A 17,926-nucleotide genomic window follows, 5' to 3' on the forward strand; every position below is an offset into this window, starting at 1 on the left:
GAGAGAGAGAGAGAGAGAGAGAGAGAGAGAGAGAGAGAGAGAGAGAGAGAGAGAGAGAGAGAGAAAGAGAGCTGAGCCTGGAGACGGGAAGTCCTGGACTCAAATATGACTTTGGACACTTCCCAGTTGTGTGACCCTGGACAAGTCACTTAACCCTCATTGCCTAGCCCTTACCACTCTTCTGCCTTGAAACCAATACACAGTATTGATACAAAGATAAAAGGCAAGGGTTATTTTTTAAAAATTAAGCTATAGAGACATTTTAAAGTTTAACTTTAAAATGTGTCCCTTTGTGTGGGTGGGTCAGAGGTTACATTTTATTTTGCTACATTGGCACTGGTTTGAATATCTTATTGGGAGGACTGGAACACAGCAAGATAATGAAGAATCGCCTCCATAAAAATAAAGATACTTAACCAGTAAAAAAAAAATTGTTAAACATTTACCAGTATATCCCTGCTGGTCTTCCTATGTTCATAGTAAAGCATGACTTTTGAAGACCAGGTAAATAATGTTTCACACATATACGTAGGATTATTTTAAAACTATACATAGTGAGGCAGGTAGGTGGCTCAGTGGATAGAGAACTTGGAATAGAGACAAGAAGTCTTGGGTTCAAATATGAACTTGGACACTTCCTAACTGTGTGATGCGAGGCAAGTCACAACTCCAATTGCCTAGCCTTTCTTGCTGTTCTGCTTTGGAACCAATACTAAGACAAAAGGTAAAGATTAAAAAATAATAAAAAGAGTAACTACTAACTAAAGATCCATGGGTTGGTTTTTTACATTAAATAAGTGACCTCATCTCTCAAAAGATGGGGAGTCACCAATCTATTCCAACTCCCTTATTTTGCAGAGGATACTGAGGCAAAGTGAGTTTTTTAGCCAGTAGTGGTCAGAATTCAAACCCAGGTTTCCAGATGCCCAAACTCCCACTCATTCTACTACACCATGTTTCCTTCTTAACCAATTATAGGAATCCCTCCCACATAACAGAGATTAGGTTGAAGCAATCTGGAAAATCTCTGCGAAATTTTTTGGCCCTCTCTTCATATCAGAGAAAAATATTTTCATTTTTCTTTTATGGAGTACTTACAGTACCCTATTACATGTGCAGAATTATAGTTTTTTTTACTACAAATTTAATTTTAAGAAAAAGAAGTATATAGCTGTTCATTTATTATTAAGCAGTAAAAGACATTGTATGGGGATTATTACACAAAATAGTACATATATTTTATGCATTTATTAGTTACTAAACTCTTAAAGGTATCTCTACATTTCTAGCCTTTGTGTGTCATCTGGTGGCTTTCCAGTTCTTTTTACAAACCGACTTTTTTGACTATATCCTACGTATATGTGTGAAACTTTAAAAAAGAAATTATGTGTATTTATGGTATAAAAAGAAAAAATATATTGATATTATACAATATTCTACAAATATTTTATGCATTTCTGAGTTTCTAAAGTTATTCTTTGTCATCTGCTGGCCTTTGTGTGTTGTCTGAAGCTTTCACAAAATTCTCAAAAATTCCCATTTAATTTCTCATGACGATCCAAGATTTATTGAAGCTGTGATAAAGCAAGTCTCGATCTAGAAGAGATAAGTATATTTCAAACTCTTTTGTTAGCCAAAGCCTTTTCCTGAGGGTTGCAGGGTGGAAGGAGGGAGAAGTCAAAGAGCCCACAAGTAGCAAAATACACTAGCTAAACAACTGATTAATTTTATTCTCCTTGTCTGTCCTTCTCTGCATTAAAGTGCCAAATGATCAATGAAATAACCTAGAGAAATGTGACCAGACTGATAATGAGCTTGAAGAAGAGACAGAAACAGGTGGGATGGTGGGCAGAGGGGCAGCATGGTATCTAGTAAGAAGGGCACTGAGTTTGGCAAAATTTTTTTTTTTGCAGTTACAAAGAAGTCTTTAATCAGGACAAGGGAGAAAGAGTTTGTATGGCCACCACACAGAATCATAAATATAACCATAGGGAGTTAAATTTTGGGATTCTAGAAACAATGTCACAAAAACTCACTACCAATGGAAATGTCCATCTTGGGAATTTCCAAGCTGAATTTGGCAATTTAAAGACCTAAATTCAAATCTCAGATCTGCTGATTACTAACTGTATGACTATGAACAAGTCACAACTTCTGAATCTCAGCTTTCTCATCTGTAAAATGAGAGAGTAAAACTAAAACATCTGGAAGATTCCTTTCAGCTCTAAATATATGAACTCATGAACCAGTCCTTAGCAAAGCTCCCATTATTAGAACCATAATTAAGAAGGGACTTAAGGGGGGAAAAAAAGAATTGATGTAAGACCCAGTGATTCGTTATTTATTCAAGAGGGAAATAAACTTGAATTTGTTTGTTCAGAATATATACTGAAGAAATTCTACTGAACAAAAATCAGGTTTTCAAAATTTCATAAATTTAAATTGATAAAAATCTATCCATGTAAATGGGCTATCTAAGTGGAAATTTATTATTGGCTTTGCTCAAACACAGAAAAATATTAAGGAACAATGAGTCCCATTAAGCTGTATTCTTCTTTTAAAGGATTTTAGTTAGAAGCAGCATGAAATAATGGACAGTTGTTGAATGTGAAAGTGAGGAAGATATCATTGTTTCAAATCCTACTTAAGATAACTTAAAGACTGTGTGACCCTAGACAAGTCATAGAAAACTCTCTCAGTTTTCTCATCTGCAAAATGAAAGGGCTAGACTCAACCACTTCCAACTTTAATCTAATCACTCAAGTGTGAAGTTACTTGTACTTGGGATTCATCAACATTTTAACAAATATATAAAAAATGATGAAACAGAAAGACACTGAAACTTTGGGAGAACTTGGGCTTGAAAGTTCTAAGAGGAAGAGAGAAGAATCAGTTCCTGGCAGCTGGTTTGCTTATGATCTTTGTTTAATTCAGAGTTCCCCAATCTGAATGAGTTTATACAGTCCTAATTATATCTATCTCCTCTTTTAGCCTGGTTCATTTTAAATACACAGATAAAATATCTAATATTTTATAATCTAATTTAATATCTAATAAAAGAAGTTAAGGCAATTTCCATGTAACCGAGGTTTAAGCAACAAAACAAAAAATCCATAAGCCCTACTGAGAGAGTAGCTTGAAAAATCCAGATTATTGGTATAGGTAGTCTAAATTCACCAGATTCCACTTTTCTCTTTACCATAATTACCTCTGTTGACAACACTCGTTCCTTCCAAAACAATGGTATACATAGAAATCATCCTGTAATACTTGCCTTGTTTTAAAAATCTGATTGTGAAATATTTTCAGAAGTCATCTTTTCCGTCTCTTGATTTTTATTCCTATATGATCCTGAGGAAGAGCTAGGTTCCACTAGTCTGCTCAAAACAGGATTCCCAAGCTCTGAGGAAAGGGCTACACTCATAACACAAACGCTTGAGTCCTGCGATGGATTTATATGGTTCGATGAGAAATTGTCTTCCCAGGAAGTCACAGGCACTTTCGGAACAGGGGTCTTTCCTTTACCCAGAGCCTTTCTGTCCAAGCCCAGAAAGGTGACTTCAGACTGGCTACACTCTAATGGAGTTTTCCGGGCAAATCCATCTTTGTCCAAGTTTTCATTAGGAGGTGAGCAAAAATCCTGATTTTCATCATTTTCCATGGGAACACTGGGTAAGTGATTGAGGAAAAGAGGAGAAGGAGACCTAAAGGACTTCAGTGATTTGGGAGGGTCTTCTGTAAAATGTAAAATAGGGCAAGTACTTTCAAGAGCAATCAGGACCTAATTTTTAAAAAAAGAAGAGTTTAAGAACAGATATTCCTTATTTTAACTAAAAATAATCTTATTAAATTTCACATAATATACATACTCAAAGAATTTTAGAGCTAGATGTCATACAAACCCTTAATTTTACAAATAAAGAAATTAAAGCAGGGAAGCACTTTATCCAAGTTACAGAGGAGTAAATCCTAACTTTTCTGACTCTTGGTTCTTCCATCCTCTGCCTTTTTTTTTTTTTAAAGATGCCAGATCTCTAGATTTCACTATGTGTTTGCAGTGTTCCTCATTGCTGAAAAGCACTCTCACTCGCCTCCAGACTACTTCTAGAAGCAGCTCAAATTTTGTCCCGTTGTTTTTCAGTCATGTCTAACTCTCCATGACCCCATTCAGGGTTTTCTTGGTAAAGATGCTGGAGTGGTTTGTCATTTCCTTCTCCAGCCCATTTTATAGATGAGGAAACTTAGGCAAACAAGGTTAAGGGATTTATTCAGGGTCAGATAGCTAGTAAATGTCTGAAGTCAAATTTGAACTCAGGTCTTGTGACTCCAAGCATTGAGATACCTAGCTGCCCTACAAAAAAAATGTTTTCCTCTCCTTCCCATTAATTACCCTGTACTAATTTCGTATGTGCTAATATATATACATGTTGTCTCCCCCAACATAACATAAGCTTCTTTAGAGAGTAGCGACTACATAATTTTTGCTTCTGTAACCCCAATACCTAGTACAGTGGCTGACTCATAGAAGATACTTAATTAATGATTATTAATTAATTGATTAATACAATGTGGTGAATAATTTTAGCCAGTGTGGCCACAGGCAAGTTATTTATCCAATCTTGGCGTCATTTTCATATATGATATGAAGTAAATGGAATTAGATTATCTCCAAGATTCTTTCCAATTCTACCAATGTCCAAATACCATATTAATTTTACTAGGTTCATTTGGGCGTTCCATTGCCCTTTGACAAATGGCAGCTGCTATGATAAATTAATTAAATTAATATTAATTAAATATAGTTATGATTTATATAAATAAAATATAATTTATATAAATGAATAATTAATCAAATTAATAATTTCTTGATATGAAAAGGATAATTTTTCCTTTCCTAATTGAGCACTTTCTGTCTAAAAAATACTTAATTGACTTCTCACTAATAAAAACTTCAATTGGATCCATATTTCTTCCATCTAGGGTTTTTTCAGGGTGAGGTAATATATGGTAGAGTGAATAAAATGATTGTTTGGGAAGCCCTTGGAGATTACGTTCTACATCCTCTGCATGTATCTTGCATGTATTTTACTACTTACATGTTGTCTCTCCAACTGGAATATTAGAATTAAATTAAAATTAGAATATTGGCTACTTGAAGCAAATTTTTGCCTTTCTTTACCTACCCAGAGCTTCCTGGCATACAATAAATTCTTGTTGATTGACCGAATTCCTCATCAATAAAACTATTCTAATAATATGTGCCCTATCTAACACAATAGTACTGTTGGGAGGACAATGCTTTGTAAATCTTAAAATGTTATATTGATGTGAGTTATGGTTATTTTCAACAGTTCTGTGCTCTATTTGGAATCAAAGCATCCAGAGAATACTCACTTCATCCATCGTCGGCCTTAACTTTGCCCGGGATGATGCACATTGGTTTGCTAAAGTAAATAATTTCCAGGAGAAATTCTGAGGACATGGACCTATTTTTTTATCTAATAAGGAGAGACATGACTCAAGACCTCTCTTCTCCATCAGTTCCACAAGGAGGTCCCTCTAGGGGTTGGGAAAAAAAGAACAAAAAAATCTTTTTCAGTACTCCTTTAGGAATAGGACCAATAGAGAAATAAGCACACAATTGTGATTCTTACCAGTCGAATATATTTTGGACCTTCTAGAACCACTTTATAACCCGTCAGAACTTCCATTATCACCTGGGGAAAAACAAATTTAAATTAGATTAGGTTTTGGAGTTTTCTTAAACCCTTACATTCTTAGAATTGATATTAAATGACTATTTAGTATTATTTAAATTAATGACAGAAGAGTGGTAAGGCTGGGCAATTTGGGTTAAGTGATTTGCCCAGAGTCACACAGCGAGGAAGTATCTAAGCCAGATTTGACCCTATAATGACTAGATTTTTTTTAAACCCTCACCTTCTGTCTTGGAGTCAATACTGTGTGTCAGCTCCAAGGCAGAAGAGTGGTAAGGGGAAGCAATGGGGGTCAAGTGACTTGCTCAGGGTCACACAGCTGGAAAGTGTCTGAGGCTAAATTTGAACCAAGGACCTCCCACCTCTAGGCCTGGCTCTCAATCCACTGAGCTACCCAGGTGCTCCCTAGTGACTAGATTTTAATGCCTCCCGAATTATAATCTTCTTCCATAAACTAGTAAAGTACATTTTATTTGCATAAAACTCAGGTGCATTATTACACCAAACAATTAGCCTAAAGTGAAAGCCCTTTGTGTTTTTACCAAGAAATTAGAAAATGATTAATGATGTCTTTCTCCCTTTCCTATAAACAACCATAATGAAATATGATAACAAAATACAGACCCCTATGAAGGTGGACACTCACAATTCCAAAGCTGTAGACATCCGTTTTAATGGATAGTCTTCTCTGTCTGATATACTCTTCTGGCATGTACAACAGGTACTGATTCCTACTGCTTTCCATATTTATCGTGGAACTCTGTTTTTCCAGATGAGGTCGGAGGTGGGCCGTGACCAAATTTGTTAGTTTGGGCTGAAACTGACTGTCCAAAAGTATGTTTGAACTGAAATGGTAATGAAGGCACAAATTAAGCCAAAGAATTCAGAAAAGGCTATTTAGTGACTCATAAAACAGTAAATAGCTCACCAAATGTGAGCGAAGTCTTGTTAATTATAAATAAAGAAGATAAGTGCTCAGGAAACAGGAACAAATATTTTTAAAAGATTTGCAAACTATAAATGGTCACCCCAAAACCTGCTCCACATTGCTTATAGGAAGAGAAATTAAAGAACTCTGAGATGTCCTATTTCTTTATGCAAACTGGGAAAGGTGAAAAAAGATGGAATGAGTTCCTGTTAGAGAAGATATGATAAAATAGGCACAGACAGGAGCACTGAAGGTAGCACAGTGGATAGAGCACCAGGTATGGAGTCAGGAGGACCTGGGCTCAAATTGGACCTCAGACATTTCCTAGCTATGTGACCCTGGGCATGTTGCTTAACCCCAATTGCCTAACCCTTACAGCTCTTCTGCCATGGAACCCAAACTTAGTATCAATTCTAAGAAGGAGATAAGAGTTAAAAAAAAGTCAGGTGCATAGATGCACTTGCTGAAACTTTGAAATAATCAAGGCTATTCTGAATATCATTTTCTGATTCTAATTTAAGTCGCTTGACTCTAATAATCATACCTATAATTTTTATAGCACTTAAAGGTTTCTAAAGTACTTTTAATATAGATTACTCTATTATAAAAATGAATGATATGGAAATAGGATTTGAGTGATGATATATGTATAACCCAGTGAAATTGCTTGCAACTCCAGGAGGGGGGAGGGAAGAGAGGAAGGAGACAACAAGAATCATGTAACCATGGAAAAATTTTTAAAAAGAAAAGAAAATTTAAAAGAAAAAAATTATCAACATATAATCTGGAAAAAAATTTAAATAATATAGTAAACCATTAAAAAAATAAAGTACTTTTAACATGTCTTCTCATTTGATGATTAAAAACTACCCTGTAACCATTCTGGAAGTCAGTTTGGAACTATGCCCAAAGGGCTTTAAAAGAATGCCTGCTCTTTGATCCAACCATACCATCCTGGATTTGTACTCCAGAGATAATAAGGAAAAAGACTTGTACAAAAATATTCATAGCTGCGCTCTTTGTGGTGGCAAAAAAATTGCAAATTGAGGAGGCATCCATCAATAGGGGAATGGCTGAACAAATTGTGTTATATGATGGTGATGGAATACTATTGTGCTGAACTGAATAATGAACTGGAGGAATTCCATGTGAACTGGAAGAACCTCAATGAACTAATGCAGTGAAATGAGCAGAACCATAAGAACACTGTACACAGAAAGTGAAACATTGTGGAATAATACAATATAATGGAGTTTACTATTAGTAGCAATTCAATGATTCAGGACAATCCCAAGGGATTTATAAGAAAAAGTGCCATCTACATCGAGAGAAAAGAACTGTGGTAGTAGAAATACAGAAGAAAAACATATGATTTATCAACCATTTATATAAAGATTGCTTTATTACAAAATGACTAATATGGAAATAGTTATCAAATGATAACATTTGTATATTCCAGTGGAACTGCTTGTCAGCTCTGGGAGAGGGGAGGGAAGAGAGGAGAGAAAGAAAATGAATCATGTAAAGATGGAAAAAAAATATATATATATGTATATATTTAAAACTACCCTGTAAGATAAATTGAAATTGAGAGAAGTTAAAGCTCAGGCTCATATAGCTAGTCTGAGGCAGGACTTGAACTCAGTTCTGCCTGATTCAAAGTCTAGCACTCTATTGTCCCTACCATCTAGCTATCAGTAATTTTTGAATCAGTAATCTCACTATTGAGAGTATAACTTAAGAAAGACAAAGGTGGAGACAAAAGACACTCTTTGTAGTAGCAAAAACCTTGAAAGAAAAGTGAATACCCATTCATGAAGGAATGGTTGAAGAAATCATGGCATATAAATGTAATAAGATATTATAATGCAATAAAAAATCATGACTATGAATATGAGTTTCTTCATTTGGGAACTCTCTATACCAATGAAATCATGGGTCTGGTATCTGCCATTAGAAATATATTATGGTTCCCACATATAAGGATTTAAATAACTGGGAGAGCACATTCTTTCATCTAAGATGGGGGGGGGCATCCTCCCAATGCCCCACTGTGGTTAGGGACTCCTAGGAAACACTTCATATTTTATTAATTGGTATTAATATAAAAAATAATAAAGGCTGATATAATAATATAAATTAGTATTTTAATTAAAGCCATGCTGATAGATAAAGTCATTAGACCACGCACTTGTAAAAACTTAAAACTGCCGCCCCAGCCATTATTGTTACCTCCCATCTCTTCCTGAGTCTGCAGCCAAGAAAGCGACTCCCTCCTAAGCCAGGAGATTTAAACTGTCCTTTGCGTGGAGACGTAGGCATCCCCACTCCCAAAGAACTGGAACCGGAAACCCATTGGACCATGGGAAATGTAGTTTGATAATTTCCACGTGTCCATAGAAAATACATATATATATACTTAAAGATGGCATTTCTCAAATTTCACTTTTACATTGGTCAGTTCACAATCACAAAAAAGCCCTTTGGTCAAGGAAGCATGCAATTTCTCAACAGTAAGGGAAAAGTTAAAAATTAGTCCAAATAACTTTCCACATGCCCTCTCCCTGACTGACCATTCCTTCATTTCTGTTTAATCCATTACCTTGAATTAATTTATAGAATATCCATATGTGCTCAGAACTTAACTCTAGAACTTGATGTAAGCAACGAATGCTTACATTCGTTCTCTACTTGGTGTACATTGAGCCACGCCTGCCATTTCACCCTTACACACATTCCTTTGGACTCTCTTTAAAGTTATAACCATTAGAAAAGGTCAGTCTTAAGCCATTCCCAGCTATTTTAATGATCAGTGGCTGTCTTACTGGGGACTTCCTGACAGCCAAATTAAAACAAGAGAGCACACCTAAGGAATGGCATGTGGGAGAGGAAAAAAGTTTACAGGGAAGGTCAGAAGGCACCCAAACAATCCAACAAGCTTTGTACTAAACACTTAATATGGGCCAAGCACCACGCTAAGCACTAGAGATAGGAAAACAAAATGAAAACTAATCCAAACCAAAGACAAAGTTTACTTCACAATTTCATCCAGGGCTAGCTCTTTTCCAGGTCACAGAATCTTTGGCAAGATCTCCTATTCTAGTGATATTAAAATGAGGAAAATATTTTCAATTCTATTTAAAGTGGTTTTTGTTGTGTGTGTGGGGGGGGATCCCTTAAACCACATTGGTTTTACTCTTTTGGCATTTTCTTTCCCCCCAAAAAAAATTTCTTTTCTTTTTTTTTTTAAACCCTGACCTTCCGCCATAGAATCGATACTGTGTGTTGGTTCCAAGGCAGAAGAGCAGTAAGGGCTAGGCAATGGGGGTCAAGTGACTTGCCCAGGGTCACCCAGCTGGGAAGTGTCTGAGGCCAGGTTTGAACCTAGGACCTCCCATCTCTACTCCTGGCTCTCAATCTACTGAGCTACCCAGCTGTCCCCAAAAGACCAATTTCTTGGCTTGCATTCATAAAATGTATAGAGGCACACTTACAGTGCCATTTTGTAATTTTAAATGATTGACTCCTGGACAAGTTCTAAAAATTCTTGATCCTAAAATAAGTCTTAGATCTTATGAAATCATTAGAAGCTCTTACTATATTCAATAAGCAATAGACTGTGCCTCTGATGGTCATTAGAGTTGCTGTGACTTCTTTGAAATTTCAATGGATCTAGGATGTACTCCTTCCAGCAGGACAACTCACATTCCACTCATGCCTTCTCACTCTATGTGATGATTGTCCTTGTTCTATCAAAAACCTTCACATGGAGGAAGCTAGATGGATCAGTGGATTGAAAGCCAGTCTAGTGATGGGAGGTCCTGGGTTCAAATCTGGTCTTAGACATTTCCTAGCTGGGTGACCCTGGGCAAGTCATTTAATTCCAGTTGCCTAGCCCTTACCACTCTTCTGTCTTGGAATCAATACATACTATCAGTTCTAAGACAGAAAGGGGGTAAGAAAAAAAGTCCTTCAAGTTGAGTCTCCCCACTGGGCTGGCTACTTCTGAATCTCTTGACATTGAATGGATGTCCCAATGACCCAAATGTCCTGTTCACTGTTTATATCTCACTTTGGTCACATAACTACTTGATGATGCCATTTACACCACTTCTCTTACATAATTCTTCACTGTCGACACACCTTCATTCCCCTTTGGATGTTCTGCATGGGGGTACTTTGCTATTCCATGGTTCTGGGACATCTATTATCATGGGTATTGATGTAAAAAAATGTACCTTCATTCCAGAGAGAATTGGGGGATCATTAAAAATACAATGATCATTAAAACAAGTTGGTACCAGTAAAAAATAGAGAAGTCAATGGAAAAGATTAGGTATTGTAAAGGGTAAAAATTATTATTGAACTGAATATTAAGAGTTTTGGTCTGGAAATACATAAGAAAAACAACCGCTTGAACACATGGGTTGATGCGGGCATGGTTGGGGATGTGACACTAAATGACCACACAAATGTAACTATCAATAATATGTAAATAAGTCTTGATTGATCAAACATGTTAAAACCACTGGAAATGCACGTTGATATGGGGGGGGGGCTGAAGTGGGGTGAAGGGGAAAGTAAAAACAAGAATCATGTAACCATGGAAAATGTTTCTAAAAAAATAAAATATTAAAAAATAAATAAATAAAGAGGTGACAGATTTTTAAAAAAAAGAGTTTTGGTCACCAGGAATTGATTACTCAATGAAAAACTCAAGTCAGAATGACTTTTATGGTGGTTTATTTACAAAATAGAAAGAGAGTGAAAGTAAGATAATCTGAGAGAGGATACGGTAAGACGGCTAATGTAACACACTAAGTATAACAATTTGTCTGATTCGTCACCCACTTTTGCACATGTGGATTACAGACTTCCCCCACTCAAGTTTAAGTGGGGTGTTTACACTTTTGGTGATTAAATCTAAAAATAAGCAGGGTAGGATTAATTCCAGCTTCACAGTATGCAACCCACAGAAGCAAATGAAGACAGCAGCATAGTATTTGATAAACACAAAGACTCTAGCTGGCAAAAGCTGCTAGGAAACTAGAAAGCAAAGCAGTATGGCAGAAATTAGGTACAGAGCAACTGATTCTGAATGGATTCACAACTTAGACATAATAAGCAAATTAGAGGACAAGGAGAAAATTATGTTTTGTATTTATAGAAAGGAGAAGGATTTATGGTCAAATAAGTAACAGAGAATTACAAAGTATAGAATGGACAGCTTGAGTCATAAAAATGTTAAGTATTTGTGTAAAAACCAATGAAGTTATAAGAAAGAACTCTCTCAATATCCAGAGAAAGAACTGTAGGAGCAGGAACACAGAAGAAAAAACATTTGCTTCGTCACGTGGTTCAATGGGGATGTGATTGGGGATGTAGACTCTAAACGTTCACTCTATTGCAAATATTTATAATATGGAAATAGGTCTTGATCAATGACACATACAAAACCCAATGGAACTGCTCATTGGCTACAGGAAGGAGTGGGAGAAGGGGAGGGAAAGAACTTGAATCATGTAACCATGGAAAAATACTCAAATTTAATTAATTAATTAAATGCATTAAAAAAAACAATGAAGTTGTAATTAGAAGGGATATAGGTAACAATAAAAAATTTTGCTGCAGAAAGCTTCTTGGATAAAGGTCTCATTTATTTTTTTTAACTTTCCTGTATTACTCTAATAATGTGTTCTTTAGAAAAATAGAAGGTTTTCTAGGTTATAAATATGTAATAAGTTATAGTAAATATACTTATCTAAGAAACAAATTCTCACTCTAGCTGTGTCCAAAAATCTATGTCTTATCCTTTCTTTTCCTCTTCTCTCCTGCCCTTCTCTAAGAGGACCTCCCAAAGGTCTCTTATTTAAGATATATAAGGAACTGATTGAAATTCATAAGCCTAAGAGCTCAATTAGAAACTCAATAGATAAATTGTCAAAGGACATTTAGAGGCAGTTTTTAAAGAATGAAATCCAGGCTATCAACAACTATATGAAACATGTTTCAAATCATCCAATAATTAAAGATATTTGAATTAAAGCAACTCTGAGATTCTCTTTCACACCCATCAAATTGGCAAAGAAGACAAAGGAGGAAAATAGTAAGTGTTATTATGGGAAAACAGGCACAAAATAGGCACTGTTCAGAGAACTGTGAATTGGTCTATCCATCTGGAAAGCAATTTGGAATTATGTCCAGATTATTACTAAACAATGTATATACCCTTTCACCCAGCCATACCACTATCAGGTCTATACCTCAAAGAAGTCAAAGAGGAAAAGGACTTGTATTGCAGGTCTTTTTGAAGTAGCCTCAAATGAATGAGAATGAAAAATACAATGAATGAAAATACAAACTATGTTCTATAATTATAAAGAAAATATTATCCTGTGTAAGAAATGACAAAATGGACAGTTTCATATGAAATTGAGAAGACCTCTAGGAACTGATATGGAAGAAAGTAAGCATAACCAGAGAGCTCAGTGGATGGAGTTGGGAGGAACTGGATTCAAATTTGACCTCAGACACTTTCTAGCAGTGTGATCCTGGGCAAGTCACTTAATCTCCATTGCCTAACTCTTGCCTTTCTTCTGTCTTAGAATTGATATTAAGACAGAAGATAAGGGTTTAAGTAAATAAATAAACAAAAAAAAAACCAGACATAGCTGCTGTCTTGGTTGTTTTTGCTAAATGTTTTTCTTTGTTATAAAAGAGGTTTTAATGCTGAGGAAAGGAGGGGGAGCTCTGCTATATGCAGAAATGACTGGTAATATAAAACAAAAAGCATCCATAAAAATTATTTTAAAAAATAAATTTATAGAAGGCTTTCTAACAATTTGTGCATAATGCTCCTATAAACACGAGTTTTTTGGTAGTGAGTGTTACAAAATAGAGTCGACATAAACAAAATTTTATGTAGTAAAACTCAGAGCAAACAGATCCTATGAAATACTACTCTTTGAAATGTGGACTGAGATTCCGGAATTGTTCCAGGGCATTGTATTTCTACTGAAAGAGATGATGTTTGGTGAAAAAGATAAGTTGGCCGTAAGCGGACTGTACCAGAACAACATAAATTCTGGGTCTTGTGATTTATATGGTAATAAATAAGGGCCTTGGCATTTTAAGGAAGAAAGATGTTTCATTACAGCAATATGGGAATTGCAAAAGCCTTCTTAACCATCAATTCCACACCAATTTGTTCCTTGCTTAAAGCTTAACTAGTGTTCAAATGTGTGCTGCCCACAGCTTTCCATGAGCAGACATAGACTGGCCATGCATTGACTAAATAAGTTTATCCTATAGGAAAAATGCCCTGGAGAAATGTAGATGATATAAAATGAATAAATAGTAGATCCAAAGGCAACAAGTATTCTATGTCTGATTCCCCACCACCCTTTGATTCATCTACCATACCTCAAATCATGCCTGTGATGGGTTGGGTGCCCAGGTGGCCAGTGATGAGTTTTCTGGCAAAACCATCGGTACCTTCTGCCCCGGGGATCTCTCCTAATGAATAGAGAAGGTGGAGGTAGAAGCTCCTCCCAGAACCTACATTTGAGGATGGCACCCAGTGTCCCATCATCCAACACGCCCCTGATGCCTTCCCTCTCTGAATATCTTGGACCCCATCTGTGATGACCCATGTAGATTCTGCCTCTGGCTCATACTTGCTGGTTTGTTGTATGAACTGCTCTAGGCCACTGACCCATGTGCCTGCCTCAAGCTTTTGGCCATTCACTGCCCAAAGCGTTAACTTTTGTGGTCTGCTCATCCCCAGACCAAGCTGACCTGTTTGAGATAAGAATTGCTTGTTTTATCATGGAAGTATCTCAGCTTTAATCCCTGAGTAGGACTGTCATATTTTAAGAGTATGAAAGAAGGATATAGATTTCCAAAGATGCTTCCCCTTCTGAGATCTCAGATGGAGAAAAGTAATGGGATTTTGATCCCAATAACCAAAGCCAACACGAGGCTCTGTAACAACAGAAGGTATGTCATCAATCAAGTGAGATCCAAGTGAGACCCAAGTGAGATCAACAGTGAATGGCAACATGTCTGAGATGTCCGTGGACTAATTGATCAGTTCAAATAGCCCCCAAATCCTAATTATTTGACTACGGTATTTAAGAGGAAAAGGCAAGCTAGCCCATGCTCCTCTTTCATTTTAAGATAGCAAACTCAAACTATCCAAGGGTTTGGAGCACAAGAGCCTGGAACAGAAATAAAGATGGCATCTCTTTGGGCAGGGGAGATCAGAGTTGGTCCAAGAAGTTCCTGGGCCCTAAACCCAACCAGTTCTTTATGTGCTCACCAAAGTATTTAGCAAACCTCTATATTATTTCTTTAAAATCTTTCCCAAAGTAGAAACACAGAAGAAAAACAACTGCTTGAACACATGGGCTGATAGGGATATTATTGGGGATGTAGACACTAAACGATAACTCTAGTCCAACTACCAATAATATGGAATTAGGTCTTGATCAATGATACATGTAAAAACCCAGTGGAATTGTGCGTCAGTTACAGGGGGATTAGGAAAGTTGGGGGAGAGGGAAAGAACATGAAATATGTAATTATGAGAAAATATCCAAAATTAAAAAAATAAATTAAAAAAAAACAACCCCCAAAAGAAATATTTCAACTTCCATTCAACGTAGAGAAAGATAATTTTTAAATATTAAAAAATTCAGAAACTTAAAAAAAAAATAAAATAAAATCTTTCCCAAGCACCTGGTAGCACAGTGGTTAGAGTGCTGGGTCTAGAGTCAGAAAGACCTGAGTTTGAATCTGGTCTTAGCAATTATGAAATATGTGGCCTCTATTTGCCTCAGTTTCCTCAACTATAAAATGAGAATAATAATGGCACCTCTCTTGAAGGGTTGTTGTGTGAAACAAATTGGATAATATTTGTAAAATGTACATAGAAGGCACCATATAAATGTTTATCCCATTATACAATAAGCTCCCTCAGGGCAGGGACTATCTTTTGCCTCTTTTGTGTTTCCAGTAATTTGCATAGTACCTGGCACACAGTAGGTGCCTAATAAATGTATGTTTTACTAACTTATTTATTATTTTATTATCTTATTTATTATTATTATAGAGATGTGACTGCAGATCTTATCCATCAGGGTTAATAAGGACTTGAAGTCTTTTTTATACTAAAATGATCTATTTATCTTATTTGCCACATCTATAAGGTAAATTTCTTGATAGAAGAGGGAGGTGGGTGGTATAGCCAGGAAGACTTGAGTTCAGTTCTGCTCTAGATACTTAATAGCTGTAAAATGATTATAATAATAGTACCTACCTCCCAGGGTTGTTGTGAGGATAAAATTTGATCACATGTAAAACTCTTGGCAAACCTGAAATTACTATATAAATGTTAGTTAGTTATTTATTCATTTTGTATTTGTTTATTCATTGAACAAATATTTAAGAAGCAATTGCAATAACTAAGGCACCTCACACATAGTAATCACTCATATTTATGGAATAAATGAATGTCTTCATAAAAAAGATGTTATTTTCCCACAGGCATTCCCATCTCTAATCCTGACTGGTCCTGGATTTAACAATGCAGACCCAAATCAGAAGAAGACCTGGGGTTAAGGGGTACAAATTGAGAGGACCCCAAAGCTTGGCAACAGTCATCAATGATTACTGCAGAGGGTTTCAGCTTTGCTTAACAACCCAGCTGCATCTCACTGAGACTGACACTATATCAAACCCATAGCAAGTCATTAAGGACCAGCTGGCAGATATTGGTCTGTTAGTTTTCAAAAAACTACAAAAAAAAAGCAACAAAAAAAATCCACCCCCAAAACAAATCCCATACACTTGTTCACTGTAGCTCTCCAATCACTTATCAGTTTCATTGTTATGAAATCACTTGTTTCTCCCTTCCCTTACAGTGTGCATTTCTTTCTATAATGTTCTCTCATTGTGTTCAGTAAATGACTATCAACATTGTCATTCACCCAGGAATAGAAAAAATTACAATATTAATTGAGCTTTCATTGCTTTAGTTCTTTATTTACTAACCCAGACTTCCTACTCTGGGAAAACTATGAGAAAACGTATTCTTTTACAGAGGTATCCCTGCCTGAGATGTTCCATTTGAACTTTTTAGGGGGTACCATTGGGAAGAACTAAACTTTCCTCATTTAAATTCAGCTCCCTAGTAGCAGGTAGGTAGCTCAGTGGATAGAGAGACAGACCTGAAAACTGGGAGGACCTGGGTTCAGATACTTCCTAGCTGTGTGACCCTGGGCAAGTTCTTTGACCCCAGTTGCCTAGCCCTTACCACACTTCTGCCTTGAAACTAATACTTAGTATGGATCCTAAGACAGAAAGTAAGGGTTTTTAAAAAATTATTCTTGCTATTTTAAGATTATTTTCATGAATTTAAATATAGTAGAAACTGTAATGAATGGAAAACCACGTTGTTTAGTTTTGTCTAAAATTCTTTAAACAAGATCTTAGTCCAAAAGCAAATTTATTTTACAAATGTGGAAATGAGCTTTAATAGACAGAATTAAGTAATTCAGAGTTCTACAAATTTTGATACATTTATGAGATTTTGTATTTCACAAATATCTCAGTTTTCCAAATTGTATGTATTTTTATTTGTTTTTCATTTATTAAAAACCCTTACATCCCAACTTAGAATCAATACTGTGTACTGGTTTCAAGGCAGAAGAGCAGAAAAAGCTAGGCAATGGGGGTTAAATAACAGCTAGGAAGTACTTGAGGCTAGATTTTATCCTAGGACCTCTCATTTCTAGACTTCTCTGTCCACTGACCTACCTAGCTTCCTCCTCCAAATAGCATTTTAAAGAGTTCTTTATCAAAAATATAGATTACATACATGATTCTTTTCCTGAAACCTTTTTCTTCCTCAAATTTTATCATCTGGAATGGATATTATTTTTATAGAATCTCTTTTAAGTTCTGAAGTATTTTTTTGATTTGTTTGTTTTGCCAAAGAAACCATGAAATATCACTGACATTTCTGGCACGTTGGTTTCTTTTCCTCCTCTTGTTTCCTAACTGGGAGCATCCCTGCCCACTGCCAAGGTTCCATCTTTGGTCCTCTGCTCTTTTTTTAATATCTCTCTCTCTCTGTCTGTCTCTGTCTCTCTCCATCTCTCTGTCTCTCTGTCTCTCTGTCTCTCTCTCTTTCTCTGTCTCTCTCTCTGTCTCTGTCTCTCTCTGTCTCTCTGTCTCTCTCTGTCTCTCTCTCTGTCTCTGTCTCTGTCTCTCTCTGTCT

At 36.1% G+C, this 17,926-nt stretch overlaps 1 protein-coding gene across 1 annotated transcript in view; it reads right to left on the reverse strand.

Annotated features, from left to right (window-relative positions):
* Nucleotides 1-2,913: 2,913 nt before the first annotated feature.
* Nucleotides 2,914-17,926, reverse strand: part of IRAK3 (interleukin 1 receptor associated kinase 3) — an 88,544-nt gene continuing 73,531 nt past the window's right edge. Inside the window, exons 9-12 of the mRNA XM_044679206.1 lie at nt 6,364-6,562; nt 5,655-5,717; nt 5,395-5,559; nt 2,914-3,781 (exon numbers count right to left, since the gene is read on the reverse strand). Coding sequence (XP_044535141.1) covers nt 3,281-3,781; nt 5,395-5,559; nt 5,655-5,717; nt 6,364-6,562 — 928 coding nt within the window. The 3' untranslated portion in view covers nt 2,914-3,280. The remainder of the gene's footprint in view (nt 3,782-5,394; nt 5,560-5,654; nt 5,718-6,363; nt 6,563-17,926) is intronic.

This window comes from Gracilinanus agilis, chromosome 5 (genome assembly GCF_016433145.1).
Source record: "Gracilinanus agilis isolate LMUSP501 chromosome 5, AgileGrace, whole genome shotgun sequence".
In the NCBI taxonomy this organism is placed as follows: domain Eukaryota; kingdom Metazoa; phylum Chordata; class Mammalia; order Didelphimorphia; family Didelphidae; genus Gracilinanus; species Gracilinanus agilis.